The sequence below is a fragment of the Patagioenas fasciata genome, chromosome 1 (genome assembly GCF_037038585.1).
Source record: "Patagioenas fasciata isolate bPatFas1 chromosome 1, bPatFas1.hap1, whole genome shotgun sequence".
NCBI classification, from domain to species: Eukaryota; Metazoa; Chordata; class Aves; order Columbiformes; family Columbidae; genus Patagioenas; species Patagioenas fasciata.
Genome location: NC_092520.1, coordinates 144,584,777 through 144,603,716, shown reverse-complemented (window position 1 = coordinate 144,603,716; position 18,940 = coordinate 144,584,777). Strand labels below are relative to the sequence as shown.

Below are 18,940 nucleotides of genomic sequence, written 5' to 3'. Positions count from 1 at the left end.
ATCAAAAAAATATAAATATATACTTGGGTTTCTCCCCTGAAAAATTGAGGAAAACAAAGGAAAATATCCAGCCTTTGACTCAGCCTTTGTTGTTTCACCTTGCCCTTGTACCTAATGGGAAATCCTGAGATAGCAGAAATCCATGCACCAAACAATTTCCTTGGTTAGCTCACAAGTACAAAGTTTGTCAGGACTAAACTGATACATTCCACCCTTAACCTTACAGCATAATATAATTTAGGGAGCCATTGTACTTCTGCGGGACAAACGTTTGTGAGAGACCTCTCGCTGAGATTTGGAGAGGGTTGTTATTACTTTGCCCAATTTGATAAAGTGCATGTGACAGAGAGCATGAGGAAATGGTGTCAGTGCCATTCCTCATATAACAACAACAACAAGAATAAAAATAATAATAATAATATAGGTGTCCAATGCTAAATGAGGGGGACAGACAGGCTGATTTATCTTTTTTTTTCTTAATGTGTTTCAGAATCTTCATGGAAATTTAAAAAAAAAAAAAAAATCCAAACAGATTCCCAGAGGAAGCTAATTAAATATTCTCTCCACCTCCTTCTCCTTATTCATTCCCTCCGTCTCTTTCAGTCGGCAGGGACCCATGGTGACCATGGTGGAAGAAAAGCATCCGCTCTAGCAGCCGCGCCTCGCCATAGCAACCGGGGCGTCAGCGCCGGCAGCCAAATCCCGCGGCAGACCGAGGGGCAGCCCTGCCCTTCGGGGCTGCCCTCCCCTGCCCCCGGGGTCTTGCGAAGGGCCGGGCCGGGGGGAGCTCCACCGCCGTTTGGGGGTTGCAGCCAGTGGCCGTCCCGTCGGGGCTCTGGGGGCGGGCGGGGGCCGCGCCGCTGTCCGTGGTGCTGACGGGCAACACACCGCTCAGCCCCGACGGGGCGGGGAAGGGACATCCCGCAGGGTGCGGGGAGGTGAAAGAATGCGGGAGAAAGGAAGGCCCGAGGCGGCGGGGTCCTGAGGAGGGGACAGCCACATGATCTGCATCCCACATGACACAGAAAGAAACTGATGGCAGCAGCCAGCCCTGCTAAACGTCATTTTTTTTTTTCCTCCGTCAAAGAAGTGGGGTAGAATCATCACTCCCCTTCAACCAGATTTGCAAGTATCCGGGCAGAGACAGCTACAGATGTGAATATACTCCATGGATTCCAGTATGACTGACACCTTCCCAGGGGTGCCTTCATTTGGGATTACAAACGGAGAAAGGATGAAACCAGCGCCTCTGGGATTAAGCTTTGGAGCAGGTATGTGGATGGGTAAGTGCTGTACTGAATTGTGCTGTGGCTAAAGGGATAATTCTCTTTGCAGAGACAAGCAAGGTGATCTTTTCCAGTAATTTGTCGTTTGTGTATTTCCTTATGTGCTTTTAAAATCCTTGGGGTTTAGCAAGGAGGACTCATTCCGCATGAGCAAATGCTCTGTGGAGCTTGAATTTTAAGATGAACTTGCTGAAAGCAGAGAGATGTGTAATAATACTACAGAATGAGAATCTATATTTTCTGCACAAATCTACATTCTGAATATTTATATTAATTATTTTTCAATTATGCCACTTATATGTCTTAATACAATCACCTGACATGATCAGTTTGATGAAAGCAGAAAATTACTTTTACTGAGATGGAGCAGACCCATTTGCCCATCTGTTTTTGTTTTTATTTTTTTTTTCTCTCTAGGTAAATTCAAACAGCTTCTTTCTTCCTCATGTTATTGCACTAAAACATCTGCTTTTGTATTTTTCAGTCATTAATTTGAAATCATCCTTTGTGAAAGCATTGTCTCCCTTTTTCTGCGTTGATGCCTGGATGCAGGACTTAGGGAAACACCACAAGCGTAGTAATCTTTGTTTATCTGTAGCCAGAAGAGGCAAGACAGCTATGCTGCTTTTGCTAATTCAGGCACATACTCTCCAAGAATGCATAGCAGTATTTTTCATTTGTCCAGCTGTCTTCCAGCATGTCAAACAGTACGTTGGCTCCACAGAGTAATGGAGAAGTAACACTGCATTCTGCTTTCAAAAGGCCATTTGTGTGTATGAGGCAGGATCCGTAGCCAGTTCTTTCTGGCAAAGATTTTCAAATGTGGTTCTTGAAGACTGGTTGTTAAAGGCACTGTTAATCACTTCAACAACTCACTTGATTTGCAGAAAAACTGGATGCCAAACCAGAGGCATCCTTAAAAGCTAATCTTTATTTGGGTGTCTAAATATGGATTTTTGAAAGCTTGATCTGTGTGTTTATTTTAAACATCCTGGTCTCAGATGAGTCAGTAAGGGGAGGAATTTCCATACCTTTGACACGTTTGGAGAGCTCTGCTCCTTAGCTTAAAGTAAGACCTTGCAGACTCTTAGTCCCTTACAGTTCTCCTGTGAAGACTCTGTTTACAAAACTGTGCAGTGCAATTCCCCCATCTGGGTCACACCATATTATCTCCATCTGCATTTTCCTTGACCAGCCATCCTCCCTCAGGTGTTTAACAGTTTAGGGAGCAATTTCAATCAGACATTGCAGAATAACCCCCTAATACTGTCAGGTAGAGTTTTGTCCCCCTCCCCACCACGAATACCGTTCTTCCAGCACCAAAACATGATGCAGCACTTGTGCGTTTGGGATTTCTCCATTCCAGCAGATTCCATCATTCCCTAGACTTTCTCTCTGACAGACAGCCAACAGAGCTCTTGCAGCTGGCACCCTGCTCAAGAAGACATCTCCAGTTCAGGGGTTATCAGTACACCAACATCTTGCCTCAGTGGCTTCTTCTAGCCTGCTTTTGTCCTCCCTGAACATAGCTCAGCTGAGACATCCCTTCCAACAGCCATCTCTGCATTAGGTATTTCCAACCTAATTATGGGCTTGGCACGGTCTTCAGCCTTCCTGGCTTCTCCAATGAAGTCAGTATAGGGAGACTATGAAATGCTCTCACTAATGGACATATCCTCTGGCAGAGGCACATGGGAATGTTCTCCTACTACTTGTTCAGGTGTCCTTCTCTTATTCCTATCTTCTGATCTCTGACAACTCTATCCCTGACGTGATTATCAGCCACTAGTGCCACCCCACTCTCTGTCACTGTCTGGCACAGATGACCTGTGTCATGTAAGCACTAGATCCACATTGCTGAAAAGGGTCAAGAGCTGTGTGACAGGAACTCTTACATCACAGCACAGATGTTTGTACCAGTGCACAATTCCTGTTACCATATTAACTTCTTGTGTGCTGAGAAAGCAGCTTTTACAAGATTTAATATCAAGATTTCCTTTCTATATCACCTTTTCATATAGAAGCAACAACAACAACAAAAAACCCAAGCCCTAAGGTTCTCCTAGGAGGAGAACTAGTGCTCACTGCTAATGAGAGGGTGAGCAAAGCTGCTGGAGCCCTCACTGATGCTGCTGGCATGTTTTCCCTGGTGGAGAGAGGACACTCAGTGGAGAGAGAGTGAGTTTCCAACGGCAGAGAAACCAGCCAAGTGTGAGATTTACCACAGACTATCTGTCAACACCCACCATGACAAACCAGCCCTGGTAACCACTGCGTGCATCACATCAAGCAGAAGAGTGTGCTGTGTTGTGGGCAGGGCCTGGTGTTGCCTAAAATTAATGTAAGTGTGTGGGAGAGAGCATCTGTTTTTTTACCTCTGACTCAGGAAAGGGTCCACACTTGCCATGTCCAAGTACAGACTCAATCAGCATTAAGGAAGGCAAGTAGCCTGCAAAGGTACATTTCACACTTCTCCACGCTCTTCTTGGACACCTCCAGCAGGTAGAACCTATTTTGACTCAAAGTAGGAAATGAGGTCAGTGCCTCTTCTCCCTGCTTCCACTGTTTCATGCCTCCACAGTCACTCTGAGGAAAGCTCTGGGTTCTGTCATCATTCTTAGAGCAGTACTAATCTAGAGTTTTGCCTACTAGTCACAGTGGTAGGAGGATAGAATAAAGCTCTGAGACACTTAAAACTCTGTGGGTCTTTTTTTCGGAGAAGAAGAGTTACATCTATAACAGGAGACTCATAATCACTGTGTATCTGTTCGTAAACAGTGTGTTGAACTTGTTATGCTCATAAGGTAGTAGGCAGAGCACTGTGATGTTTGCATCTCCAGGGCCAGACCAGGCCCTGGGCAAGAGTAGAGGAGACAGATGGAAGAATCAGTGTGTCAAACAGTCATGGCAAACCCAACAATTCATTCAGCACAGTCTGGGTCTGTGGAAGTAAGGCTATGGCGTCCCTGGGCAAGTGTAGAGGAGACAGATGGAAGAATCAGTGTGTCAAACGGTCATGGCAAACCCAACAATTCATTCAGCACAGTCTGGGTCTGTGGAAGTAAGGCTATGGCGTCCCTGGGCAAGTGTAGAGGAGACAGATGGAAGAATCAGTGTGTCAAACGGTCATGGCAAACCCAACAATTCATTCAGCACAGTCTGGGTCTGTGGAAGTAAGGCTATAGCCTCCCTGGGCCTTATGTATGACCCTACTCAACAGACACTGGAGAATTAATTTCTCACTGTAGGTGACCCTGCTGGTCTCTTCAGAAAGGTCATCCTCTCTATAGATCTGAGGGCTGCAAACTCCACATGTGCTTCAGCATAGCCCTGGCTGAAGAGAGTTACACCTCTTCCCTCATTCTGCAGATGCTGATGAGGTGAGGGGGACTGTCTAGGTAGTGGTGAGCACAAATGTGGTTCATATTTTATCACTGTCTGATCCTGGACCCAGAGCATGTTGTTGGGTATAAGTGGAATCTGCAGTTACTATAAGGGCTCCTTCCCATCACCAACAGAGAATAAATGCACTTATAGGGGTTAGGTGCACGAATAAATTACAGGGTCTTAGCAACAAACCTCAGGTTAACAGATTTACAGTGAGTGCCTGCATGTCAGTCTTAATCCATGGTAAATACATGAGAAACAATCATTGATTTCAGGTGCAGGAAAAATATGTTGCTCTCAGAACCTTCAATACAACAATTTGCTTCAAGAGATGGCAATATCTCTTAAGGAGACTCAGACAGTATGCCATAGCTTTCGACTTATGTATGGTTTTGAAACCTGCATATTCATCAAAATCATGCCCCATGGATTTGCCCTGGGCCAGGTCTCAAACCCAGTGCTACAGGACTGCCCTCAGAGTAGTTCCTCCACATGTGAGCTGGTAGACCCAGAACCAATAGGTGGACCCTGTTCTTGGTCTAGCTAGTTACTGCATTCCTGACCACTTATTAAGCTCAGTCAAAAGGATAAAGCTGAAAAAACATTATTCCCAGGCAAGCAGCACAGGAAATATAAATTGGTCCAAATTTCAGCAAGTGCTGCAGTGTTATATCCTTGTTCTCAGCTTCAACACCTTGTTAAAATACTCAGGAAAGAACATGAAGAGTCAATGAAGGTTGATGGCAAAGAGGCTGTCTAGATGTCCTTATTTTCTCAAGCATGCGGTAGAAAAATCTTGTTTAGATTCATGCTCATGTATTAGCTAAGTATAACATACATTCTTTAGATGTGATAGAGATTAAGAACGTTTCATTCCTTTATTTGATTCCATCCACATTTCCCACTCCCATGACCTCACCCTGCAATACAGGCTAGGGTCTCAGATGCTGATTTAAGATGCAACAATGTATATCAACTTATATGATCAGTTCAGTTCAGAAGCTTTTGCCATAAATCGAGCTGTGACCACATCGGCACTGAAAGCTTCATCCATGAAACAGCCTACCCACTCTTCTGGTCATGTCGTCTTTAGCTGCTCATGCTGCAGAAGAAGAATCTCCACCAGCTGGGTAGAGCCAGAGAGCAGGCAGAGGCCTATGAGGTATAGGTATTGATCTCAAAAGTTTTATTGCATTCAAAGCATTTTATTCTCCTGATAAAAGAGGGGCAGATGTTTTCTATCCCCATGCACTGGAATGCAGAGAGTGAGGAAGAACACTCTTCACCTCAAGAGATTTTCAGGCTTTGCTCAGAAGAGCTGCCTGGAGAATAGAAAATCCTTCATAAGAGGAAAAGGGCGAATAGCTGAGCATTTTTATGAGCACTAGACCAGAGAAAAGAACAAGCAGGGAATCTGTGTGCTTACAAAAGCATGTGTATCTGCATTGCTCCACTAGAAGTACTAAATGGCCTCAATAAGCACACAGTCATCTCTGCATAGCAAGAAACAGATAGAGATTAAAAGACTCTGTGCTCTTCTATAACAGGATTATTGCATTGAGACAATGCATGCACACGGTAGTTAATTCAAATTTAAGCAGGGAAAATGTCACCTTCTAGCATCTTACACCCCTCCCACATTCTGATTCAATTTACTCCCACTTTTAATGTTGATCAAACTCAGTTAGATGAACCATTCTTCTTCCAGTCTGGCAACAAATCCTGATATATTCTTCAGAGCGGGAGTGTATGGAGTAAATGACAAGCTTCATGCTTTGGAAATAATTTGCTTGGCCAAAGCTTGCTTGTTGTTTTGCAGTTATGAAGCAGAGAGGTAAATATGTTGAATAAAAAAGCCCCTCTGCTAGTGCTAGGTTAAGTAAAGTATAATGATCTGTTTCTTTAGTTACCTTTATAATCCTGGAAAATAGGAAACAAAATGTTTATTCTTTTGATTAAACACTTAAAAAGCCATTTATTGCATTCCTTTGAGACTCTTACCAGGTTTTACTCTTCCAAATTGCAATGGACACAACATTTCTAGACAGGATAGTAAGCACGCAAACACATAGTAACTATGCCATATGGGTTTTATGCAACAGCAAAGAAGATGAGGCAGTGATTTGATGAGTTCTTGTGGCTCAGAGACTTCATCTCTAACTAAAAGATCTGCTTTGAAGAGTTAGCAAGGATATGTTTCCTTTGCTATCAATCCAAAGGGATAACCCTGAAAACGGAGTGTCTGGGCCTTCAAACTGCAAATTACAAAATAGGAACAAAATAGGAACTGTGGCACCAGGAAACCCCTCTTTGATGTTTATGGGTCATTTCACATTCCCTTTTTCTGCCCAAGCAAATGCACAAAATCTAGGGTTTTAAACAGAAATACAGGAAGTCCTTAGACCAGTTTTAAAATGATTTCTGCTCTAAAATGTTCAAAAGAAAAAGTGAGAATTTTGGTATGGCTCCATCTACACACAGACTCACAATTACTAGAAAGTAGCCTTTTACTCCGCTCAGTCTCACATAGATTTACAGGGAAAACCAAACAAAACATTTTTTTTTTAAATAAACATATTTGCTATTTGTAATTTTTACTTTTTGTGTTTCTAATACCTACTTATTGACCTGCAAGGCAGAGGGAGACTAAAGAGCTCATCACTATTTTCTTATGTATCTGATAATTGCAAGTTGAACAGTTCACTGCCACTTTAACCATATTTCAGTAAACAATGCAGCAAACAGGGATGTGGGAATTGGAGATACATGATGTAGCAAGATACAGAATCTTTAGTTATTTGCATCCTAGACCCATACAGAGTGGTGTGTATATTGAGCTTTTCACGCTCATGTTGCAATTAGGAGCATTAGTCATAATGCAGAAGTTTAAGCCTCCGTTATAAAAAACATACTTGCCCAGAGAAGTAAAAGATATGCTGGGCTATAAATACTAAGATTCTTATTGCTAAATCAAGGCATGAATTAGGGTTGAATAGAGATCCTTTAATGTAAAAGAAAATCGACTTCTGGTCCATTAGAGGAAAAAACTATCTATGACTGGGAATGCAGAAATCTCAGAGCACATTGGTTAATCAGACAGCATGTACTTTTTAAGAAAATAAAGTCATTGCTGTTCAATCGCAGCAGTCCTATGCTTAGGGTAGTAAAAGTCCTTATTACTGCACTTATATTTCCACGCGGACCTTGTGGGCAGTGGGATGAATGACTATGGGTTTTTTTCTAAGAAAGAATGACAAAACATAGTATTACTTGCACCTGTGTTAGATGCCTCTTCTGTTTTACTCACAGTGAGGAAAACACCACCACTGGAGACACATAACCAAATATTCCAGCACTCAACACAGGCGTACAGTCTCCAGTGAATGGTGGTACATGGGAAGGTTTCTCCTGTCCAGGTGTTGCTTCCTCTGTCAGTAAAGCCCCAACAGGAGACCACTGGATACATCTCTTGCCAATCTCCTTCCTCTGTGGGCATCCACAAGTTACCTCTCCACACACACCTCTGAGGTTGTTACAGACTCATCCCTGATGGGGCTGCCGAATTCCTGTCTTCTCAAAATAATGTTTGCACGTAACATGAGTTATCCAGTGAACAGTGGTTGGGCAAAATGCGACAGAAAGAAAGTACTGTTACAAGCCTGTAACTCTTTTGGGGTTTATTGACCTGCATGTCTCAGTTTCGGACAGACACAACAGCAGGTTTGGCTCACTGGCAGAAATATGAGAACAGTGTTAGCAAGTCTGCATATTATAACAGCTTAGGAAGATTGTTTCATTCTTCTACCTGACTTCCACTAGTCTCCCATACTGGTCAAGAAGTTTCATCTTGTTATTCTTCTAGGAAGCTTAATTTTTGCAGCTGGCTGTTTTTAAATGGCACATCTATATGGCAAGAAAGAAAATTACAGAAGAAAATTAGCCCATAATGTCCTTTTCCATCTGGTTAATAGACTCCACATGTATTATTCTATTACAGAGAATTCTAATGTGTAATTTAGCGGGTTGTACTGTCAGTGCATCCTGCCGCTCTGGCAGAGACCCTACAGACCGCTGATGGTGGCAGGATATCTCCAGGAGGGAAGATCCACCTGACAGAGGGTGGGGAAAGGTAAAGGGGAGTTGTTTCAGAAACCAGGAATCATCTGCCAGGCAAAGGGACCAAGAAAGCGATAAGGGAAGGCAACTGAGAATGAGGGGAAAGCGAAGGCCAGGCTAGGCAGCACACGCAGAAGGCACCCTCCAGCAGAAGACAGTACAAGGGGCAATGTATCACCTGCAGACTGTGCCCCTTGCAGGTGGCTGGCAACTCAACCACAACACCCAGTTCTGGGTCTCGCTGATAATGTCACACAGAATCATAGAATGTTAGGGACTGGCAGGATCATTTAGTCCTATGCCCCTGCCAGAGCAGGAACACCAGCACAGTGCCGTGCATAACTCCTTGTTTAACAAGCCTCAGTGAAACAAACCCTGTTGTTAGCAGCCTTAAACTGCTTCAGCTACGAGTGCAACTTAAACCTGAGTCGTGTTTCCGGCTTCGAGACACCACCTGCATGTGAAAGCTGCTAAATAAGGCCAGTTGCTTTGAGACTAGCGTCGGTGACTCACGCGTTGACCCATTTTCCGATGATGCAGGGTCAGCGGCTGGGCAGGGTGTGAGGTGGGGAGGAGAAGTGCAGCCTGGCTGGGGTTACATGGGCTGGTTGCGTCCCTGCAGCTGCACCGCACTGCTGCCAAAGACGCTGCGTTTCCAAGCATGCTAAATTTATGCCTGTGCTGTACAGCTGATTGTACATCGAGCCTGTTTATGTGAAACACACAATGTTATATTAAGCAAAGCTAATGAATACAGGGTCTAAAACCTAGAGGGAAAAAAATCTTCTCTAACCGCATCAGGCAATTAATACATCTCTTCCTCTTCCACATCTGGTTATTTATTGCATTCCATTATTGAAGGTGACATGCAAAAGGAGCAAAATTCCAAATTCATACAGTAGATTTGCGCTTTCAGGCTCTTCTCTGAGTAGGCAGAGAAGGAGAAAGTAATTGGTGATAGGTACAGTTCTAGAGTAGGCAGAGAAAAAAAGGATCAGCAAAACACTGACAAAAAACTCAGAAAGTAAAGCTGGGAATTTGGATCGCTTGGAAAGCTGAGGAGAATGGTGATGGCTTTTTGAACTTGTTCATTTGGCTTCTGGGATGAACTTTTTGATCTTCTTGTCATTAAATGAATCCTGATTTGTCTTGCACAATATCCAGACTCTGGAGTTCAGCATTCTCACAATATACCCACAGAAACAGATTTTCTATTTGTAATGAGTAAGAGCCTTTGCATGTAAACACCATGATTGAAAGGACACTTTTTGGAGCATCAGCTCCTGGCAAGGTGTTTGTATGTGCATAGCCATATATATTAAGAATTTTTCAATTTTATCCCCGTGATAGACTAGGATCAACCTAATAATCTGGCTAAATTCATGATTGGAAAGTGTGTCTAGCAATATATGAATTCATGTCTCAGTCCTCCTTAAAACAGAAGGTTGTATCTATCACATCGCATTGTGTGTACCGTACCTGCCACAAAGGAGCAGCTACAGTTCAATCCAAAGTAGCCACACCATTAATTAAAATCTGTATGAAATTTAATGGCCTCTGCGGTACTAGACAGTTTAATCATATATTTCTGACTGTTTCTCTGAAATCAAGATATACTACTTAACATCTCTTGCATTGGTTAAGGCAGGTTTTTCACACATACCTGTTAAATACACCCTTTTCTCTCCTGTTTGTATGCAGCCTAAGAGAGGTGGCCATGTTTGCCCACAGCATGGATAACAGCAGCAGTCCTTTTGTTCTCCCTACCTTATTGCTCTTGCTGCAGAACAAGAGCTACCCCAACACCTCCAACCCTCCTGCTGGCCATGAGATGACAGAGTCACCCATAGGACCCAGCTCAAGCAGGAACCACACTGCTCTGCAATACAAACTGAAGCCGGGCGAACTAGCAGCAGCCAGCATAGTTTTGGGAGCATTGTGGCTCATTTCTGTCTTTGGAAACTCCCTTGTGTGCTTAGTGATCCACAGGAGCAGGAGGACACAATCCACCACCAACTATTTTGTTGTCTCCATGGCTTGTGCAGACCTTCTCCTCAGTGTTGCAAGCGCACCCTTCGTGCTGCTCCAGTTTACCTATGGCAGGTGGACACTGGGGAACGTGATGTGCAAGCTGGTCAGGTACATACAGTACCTCAGCCCTGGAGTCCAGATATATGTGCTTCTCTCTATATGTGTGGATCGATTCTACACTATCGTCTATCCCCTCAGCTTCAAAGTGTCCAGGGAGAAAGCCAAGAAAATGATCCTGGCCTCTTGGCTATTTCACGCCCTCTTTGCATCACCGGCTTTCTTTTTCTACAGCTCCAACAGCAATGACCACTGCAACTTTTTTCTTCCGGATTCTTGGGAAGGAGCCATCTACAGTATCATCCACCTCTTGGTGGTATTTCTCATCCCATCCATCCTCATTATCCTCTTCTACCAGAAGGTCATCAAGTACATTTGGAGAATAGGTACCGGTGGCATGACCGTCAGGAGGACAATGAATATTGTCCCAAGAACAAAGGTGAAAACCATCAAGATGTTCTTAATGTTAAACTCGGTATTTCTCCTGTCCTGGCTCCCTTTTTATGTGGTACAGATGTGGCACCCACAGGAAACAGACTACAGAAAGAGTTCCTTGGTTTTCCTGGCCATCACCTGGATCTCCTTTAGTTCTTCAGCCTCTAAGCCAACTCTCTACTCGGTGTACAATGCAAACTTCAGAAGAGGGATGAAAGAAACTTGTTGCATGTCTGCCATGAAATGCTACAGAAGCAATGCGTACACCATCACCACCAGTTCCAGGATAGCCAAAAAAAATCACATTGGGATTGCAGATATCCCAGCTCCAGTAAAAACTGTCACCAAAGACTCCATCTATGATGCTTTTAACAGAGAAGCCAAGGAAAAAAAGCTTGCCTGGCCTATTCAGTCTAACCCTCCAAATACGTTTGTCTAGTTGGCTTCAATGCTTTGAAAAATTATTATGTACCCCCAGAACAAGGAGCTTTCTCTCGGTTTTGAACCATTGTATGTTTACGTCTTTTTAACTCAACTTTTAGGGAAGAAAAAGAGATGTTTTATTTTATTAAATGCCTTGATTTTGATATCTCAGGTCTGTTTCATTTCAGTTACATTCTGCTTTGTGAAACTACTCTGCCTGAATCAGGAGCATAACTGTTTCACAAAACAGAAAAGCTCTTATACTCTTTGTATGTAGGGAAAAAGGAAAGGGAAATACACCACTTTTTAAATTGCCTGTATTTTGGCCACAGTGTATAAATGCATATATCCACCAAAAGCCATCTATTCTTCCTGAAACAGACAGCCTTTTTTTATTTTTGCATTTATCAAACTCATCTATATGTACTGGACTGAGTCTGTGTGTGGAATATTGATTTATTTTCCTAATTCCCATAGTATTGCTCAGAAGTACAGTAGCACGCCCCCAGCTAACACAGATAACAATTTATTTACAATTTATTTACTACCATCTGGTTGGTGAATTCCCCTCACTCTGCTGGATTAATGTGTTCATGTGAGCTGGAGCTGTGGAGGGTCCACCCCAGGTGCTGCACCCTTTGCACAGGAAGGTTTCCATTTTGTCTTCTTACAACGTCGACATGAGAGTCCTGCAGAGTTCAGACCACAGGTCCGTCCATCCCAGTATGTTATCGCTGACTGTAGCCATCAGCAGGTGCTTGAGGACAGAGCATAGGAAGCAGGAAAGCTATGGAGAGGTCTCCTGACATCTCCTTCCAGCCTCCAGCAGTTGCTGCTGAGAATTAACACCTTTCACAGAGTAGATGCCAAAAAGCCGTACCATTCAGTAAATCCTGAGCAGGTCCAGAATGGGCCTAGTCACAAAGTCCCAGAGATGGGACGAGCAGCCCTATCCTGCTTGCTCAGGCTTCATCCGAATGGATTTCAGGAGAGTTTTGCCTGAGAATCAAGGGCTTGACATATTTTCAGTTGAGAATTTCAAGCACTTTCTTCCTGTTCTCTATTTATTTTTCAACTAGCCCTGACCATGTCAGTAGATGGTGAATAGCTGGTCCCCAACCACTCTTTCTGTGCCAGCCTTGGGTTTGTAAACCTCTGTCATGTATTCTCTCAGCTATTTATTTTCTATGCTGAAGAGTCTCATCTGACTCAGTCATTTCTTGCACAGGACCAGCTCCAGATCAGGTTCTCCTTAGAGCATCCCAATGTAGCAGCCAGGGCATGGTCAAGCATCCTCAAGTCCAGACTACCAGCAGGCATCTCACATTCAAGTCATCCTAAAAGTGTTTGATCCCAGGGGTTAAACGAGGCAATAGCCAGCTCAGTGGGCAGAAGACAGTGTGCATGTCTCAACTATTCATCCACATACTCCTATTTTAAAATCTCAAGCTTCGCCCCATAAGTTTGAAGACATCCTCAGCCACAGCCTCCTCAGGGATTATCTTTTTCTTTTGCTTTCAGACCAAAAGTGGCACAGCTGAATTCCTGTTTGTGCCTGGGGCCTGGAAGTGCTGCTGTGACAAAAGTTAACAAAACAAGGGTAACAAGCACTACGGGGAGTATTAAACACACGTGATTATGTCCCTTTCCTGTCAGCAGGGTGCAGAAGCACACGTGCAGTGGAGTTCCAAGCTGACATCCTCTGAAGAGACTCTCATGCAGGCAATGTGGGTGGGGAAACTCCTTTGTTGAGAAATATTCCTGCATTTATGATAGAAAACTTCCTTCCTCATCCTCTACCACACAAAGTATGGTTGTAAGAACCCTCACTGACTGCAGGAACACATTCATGCTGTATTTCACAAATTCAGAAATCCCCGTTAAATAAGGATGTGCTATTTCTCATCAAGGCCACTAGCAAAAATTCCCATAAACTGAGAGGAGAGAGGGTCTTGAAAACAAGACAAAACCAATATTTTCTGTGTGGTTCATGCTCCAAGCAGGTTGTTTCAGCCTGAAACATGACCATATGCTTAGTTTTTCTTTTACAATTACCTCTGACACAAAAAAAATAAGACCTAAGGGAAGCAGGCCAGGTCAACTTTGCAATGCTGTTTTTAACATTGGGTTGTGAGATTGAAACACAACAGTTGTTCTTTTGGTTAATAGTTTTACTAAAGAAGCGGAACTGAACAGAATGAGACCTGAGGTTGCAGAGAACCGTAGGGTCATGGTTACCTACCTCACACTAGGTCTGAGTCTAGAGGGACTCAGGACACTTGTTCCTTCAAGTCTACATGAATGGGAGTGCATGAGGCAGCCTCATTATCTGGTTATCATGGACAGCACAGGCCCTAGTAGTCACTGTCCTGTCCAGGTGCATTCAGAGAGGCTATAGGTAGTGAGTCCTTGTACAGCTGGACCCCAAAGGTGTTCCAGTGGATGTTGCCTGTGCATAGCCAGCTTCCAGCCTGCAGATGAGGAGAAGGTCTCAGACTACTACAGATCCCAAAGGAAAACACTGCTGCAGGCACTACAGGCAGGGGCTGATGCCTTCAGGCTTGCTCCATTGATGAAAAGGAAGGGAGAGAAGTAGTCCACCTCTAAGGCGCTAACACCACGTTGGAGACCCACAGTCTGCCAGACAACATTTCACATACAAAACCCAAAGAACACACCAGCAGGTGAGAAACCACAGACTTCTGTGCAACTTTCCCTCTTGTGAACTCAACCGCACTTCCCCACCTCACAGAAGCTGTAAAATTACACAAGCTGGCCAGGAAAAGTTCAGGACTGCCATGACACACAGCTAGGGACACAACGTCCCTGGGCTGAAACAGTTGGCAGTTCTGCCCTGAAATCACAGTCCTAACTGGCCCTGAGACCGTGACTGAAGTCTGGAGCTTGGCTTTCTTAGACCACATTTCCTCATCAGTAAAAGCCCAGGCACAGTTGTATCAGAGTAAGTGTAACGCTGCTGGTATAGCTTATTCTAGCCAAAACTGCACCGGTAAAAATACAGTCTTGCTAATGTTAGCTGCATTTCAACTCAGAGGAATTTGCCCCTGCAGTTGTCCCTTTATGCAGTTACACTGATTTTCTTCCCGATTTCTACTTCCATATGATGCAGCTTTTGGTATGGTTGAAAAAATTGTCCACAGCAATCAAACTAAACCCATTGCTTCAATTGCTGGCTAGCTGACAGATCCCTCAGTCTGAAAAGCCAGACTTCACCACAGAGCGAAAGGAGCAGTGATGTGCCTGCACGTCAGATATGTATGTACATGCTCACTTCTACCTTTTTCATTTCTCTTTTTCCCAAGTCATGTCAGTACTGTCTATCCTTTTTCTCATCAGCCGTGGCTGAAGACCAGGTTCATGCCTTGGTGAACACTGTGCTTCTGGGAGAGGTACCTGAGGAAAGGCTGCCCAAGCCATCCCAGTAGCTCCAGCCCTTCAGATGACACTAAGCCACTGTCATTTGGTGCTGCCACCTTAAGAGCAGAAGAGAACATCATGCTACAGCAGTGCTAAAGGTGGAAAATCTGCTACACCTTGACAGCTGAAATGGAAGCTACTCCATGCTCAGGGTTGGCTTCAGAAACCTGCCATGAAATGGATGGAAACAGACAAGTACTGACCTGGCACCAGAGCAAGGAGAAAACTTTTCTATTCCTTCCATCATTCTAGGACAGGTGATGGATGGGTTTGATAGCACCAGCCAGCAAGTACCTCCTGGTCTGCCAAGACCCCAGAAGTGCCAGACACTCAGGAAGAAGACCATGGATTATCTATGCAAAAAATGGAAAATGTTCCAGGATTTTCCTGATCGATGTAAACAAATCTCTCCGCACTCCCTCACAACTCCTTATTGCCAACAGATTGTTTTAGTGATATATCTAACACAAGAGTAACACAAATGAGGGGCGAGGAAATTTTAGGACTAAACCAAGCAATGCTACTCAGATCAAGGCACCTTGAAGAAACACAACTTAATGCAGGAATAGCCAGTGACTGCCCCTGGAGTTTGATGCAGCTCTGGAGACAGACACCCCTGGGCCCCAAGAAGGCTGGTGAGGTGCCTAGGATACTGACCATGGGTACACGTGTGTGCCCATCAGCATCTGTGTAAGCGAGAAGAAAACCAGCGTGCAGATGTGGGCTGAAGCTGGTAGAAGTTATTAGGGCAGGTTTGGCACTGAGAAACTGCCCATTCATGAACCCATCTCAACCCCATTTGCAAAGGAGCAGCTCTGGAAGAAAGGATTTCTAGCCCATCCACCCCTCAGTCTTTCTGTGTAAAAACATGACACACTGCCAACCATAAAACCATTAAATGGACACACGTTAGTGGAAATTCCATCACTGTTGTTTACTTTTGGTATTAAGTGGCTTGCGCTTGGGAATTATTATTACAAACTGTCAAATTATATGTGCACCCCACCCCTTTTTACTTCAGCAGACAGTCAGATTTTTGGTTAAACATATTTCAAAAAGTTCTAGGTGGGAGGTAGTGAGAAGCAGACACACACCACTTGAACTTATTTGCCAGCTATCTTCCCAGAGGTGTTAGCGAGGTGGCTATCACCCATAATTGGACTTAAGACTTTCCATATGCCCAGTTAAGAATCCCCAGAGTTTTTCCAGTCTCAACTCAACCAGTTTGACTTCAGAATTAATTGACATTGATTTAGGAGTTGGTTTTCCAAGGTGTTGAATGCACGCCATACATTTTAGCTGAAATTCTCAGTGCTCAGCCTTTCTCAATATCAGATCCTTCCTGTTTAAAAGAACAAAAAGCAGATTTGAAGTTTATTGAAGCCAGACCCATACACTCAAAGGAAGGTTTATTAGCCCCCTAAGTGATTCTGTAAGTTAATACGTCTTTATTAGCTGGCTCTTTTCAACCTAGCAAGTGTTGTGGAATAGGCCATTATAAATTACATAAGCTTTATTTGAACTGGCTTCTAGTAAAACATAACACACCTACTGGAAGATTGTTATATAAATCTCACCTTCTGGTGAGCAGTCTGAACTAAAACACAGATTTATTCTACATTACTGCTAACACACACAAAGTCTCCTTTCAGTTTTCTCATGAAACCAGTCTCTGGATAAAATTAAGAAGCGGCATAGACAGCACTAATTCCTTGGTGTTCAGCATCTCAACCATTTTAGACCTGCTCTTCATTTGGTTGTATGTTTGCAACGGAAAAGGAGGGGGGGAAAAATACATTACATCACCAAATTATTTAATTTGTCTTCATCTCATGCCTGGTCAGACATTAGCTTTTTCACTGCACGTACAAGTAAGAGCAAGAGACACTTTTGTTTCCATGGTTTGTGGAGGAGGGACTCATCAAGGACTTGGATGTTTTTGAGGCTATGTAGAATTAGACAGCAGAGGCCACAAATGGATGGATGTAATTACCCATCTTAATTCCAAAGGTACCACAGCACTTCTCTTCATCCCTGGAGATTTACCATCTCCACTGCTACACCTACCCTGCAGAGCCTCTCTCTGTATTGATCCAAATACTGTAAGGAAAACCATTAAGTGATACCCAGAGTTAGCAAGATTTCAGATTAATTGCCAGTTACCTGTAGATGCAGCAGGAGTCACTCCCAGTTTCTCATTAACTCACAGCACTGCCAGGAGCTGATCTGCTGTCAGGCTTTCGGCAGACTCTGAAACAGCTCTCGCCATGCTGTTGAATTGGTCCTACTTATTAATCCAGGGCACCTTCCTTAGAAAGAAGCCCTAAGGTTGTCATCTTCTTTCACTTAAGAGGGATGTTGGGGATGTGGCCCTTGGCCCAAGTCTATGGCAGAAAGCATTGAGTTTTCAGAGCTAAACCTTGCAGAATCTTGGCATACCAGCAGAAGGCAGCCACCACTTCAGTACAAGCCAGAAAGCAGTCAGTCAGACATATAAAAGCCATTTCAAAATATTTCAAGGCAGGGTGATGCAGCACAAGGTGGCTCTCCAGAAATGGCTCTCGAACCTACAACAGCACCTCTGTAGGTCCCACCAGGGAGCTCCAGTCCTGGGTGAGATGACAAACATGCTGCCTTCCAACCTCCCATCCACACCGCTGCTCATCGCCCCCATGCAGGACCTGCCACCCACGTATCCCAACGCTACTACTGGCCAGCTTCTAACAGCCAAACAATGTTTTTGGTGGCCAGGTTCCTAGTTGTGTCTTCAAAGTCCGCTTCCTGCTTGTTGATCATGTCAACTGTCGCAAGAAATTCATATCGAGGTAACAAAGCATTTGGAGTTTTGTCTTCAAGGGAAAGCTGTGTTAATAACAGGCACATTTGTTTTGTTTATAGGACTTACTTCATCCAAAGAGTATGATTCAGAAAAAATGCAGGGTGAATGCAAGCAATCACAAGAGGCCATTCATCATTCTGCCTACGTTTTGTTTTTTCATTAATACATCCACACAACTGCAACTGTGCTCATTCCATGAGAGAGAAGTTCAGGGGATTAAAACAGACAACCTTTAACCTCGTTCTCCAGCTGTCAGTCAGCCTTTTTTATCCACCGGCATGTGTAGACAATATCGACTCCATTAACAATGCCACTCCTTTAGTGGTACTGGATTGAAATGCTGTCAATATTAAGTGGCGACCACAAAAAGACACAAGATCACGTAAATCCAGAAAGCTGAAGTAGTTAATTGGTTGTTTCTCAAACATTCACAGCAGTCCACTTTGGTTCCATTGGTATACTAGTAATTAAAAAGCTAATTGCTCATTTATTTCAGAAGATGAGAAACCCTAAGTATAAAGTCATGAGAAATGCAGCTTGGTGAAGAGAGAATGGTAATGCTCTCTGTTCTCATTGATAGATCCCTGCAGTATAACCGAGCTATCAGATTGTGAAAGTTTACACAAAATACCCATCACAAGAGTAATTAGCTGATCAGAAATCCTGGTAATGCCTCCTTTCCTTTGGTCTGCCTGAGATCCCAGACAGGATTGTAGGTTTAAATGGAAAACTGTTATTCTGTTTACTTTGATGAAACCTCTTCTGGTTTATGTTCATGAGGTAAAGGCTTTGGGGTCAAAATTTTCTCTCGCAAATGAATTGCCCCCTTATCTTCAGAGAGTGTTTCAGGTACGTAAATCCCAGCTGAACTTACCCTTTTATTTGAAAATACTGTCACTGGTAAAAATGCCAGGCAACCCGGAATTTT

The 18,940-nt window shown here is 43.7% G+C and overlaps 2 protein-coding genes across 7 annotated transcripts in view; one reads left to right on the top strand and one right to left on the bottom strand.

Annotated features, from left to right (window-relative positions):
- The window catches only part of CREBL2 (cAMP responsive element binding protein like 2), a 53,623-nt gene that overhangs the window by 16,911 nt on the left and 17,772 nt on the right, over positions 1-18,940 (bottom strand). The gene's annotated exons all lie outside the window — the stretch shown is intronic.
- On the top strand, positions 636-11,899 carry GPR19 (G protein-coupled receptor 19). 2 transcript variants are annotated; one of them, XM_065854290.2, is made up of 2 exons: positions 636-1,271; positions 10,491-11,899. In XM_065854290.2, the coding sequence occupies exon 2, from the start codon at positions 10,507-10,509 to the stop codon at positions 11,749-11,751; it is 1,245 nt and encodes a 414-aa protein (XP_065710362.1). In that variant the 5' UTR covers positions 636-1,271; positions 10,491-10,506; the 3' UTR covers positions 11,752-11,899. The 2 variants fall into 2 exon arrangements, with proteins under 2 accessions (XP_065710362.1, XP_065710371.1); XM_065854299.2 differs by having other exon boundaries at positions 636-1,283.

Excerpts from the sequence above, each read along its gene's own strand:
- GPR19 (XM_065854290.2), top strand. The coding sequence starts at position 10,507 with ATGTTTGCCCACAGCATGGATAACAGCAGCAGTCCTTTTGTTCTCCCT.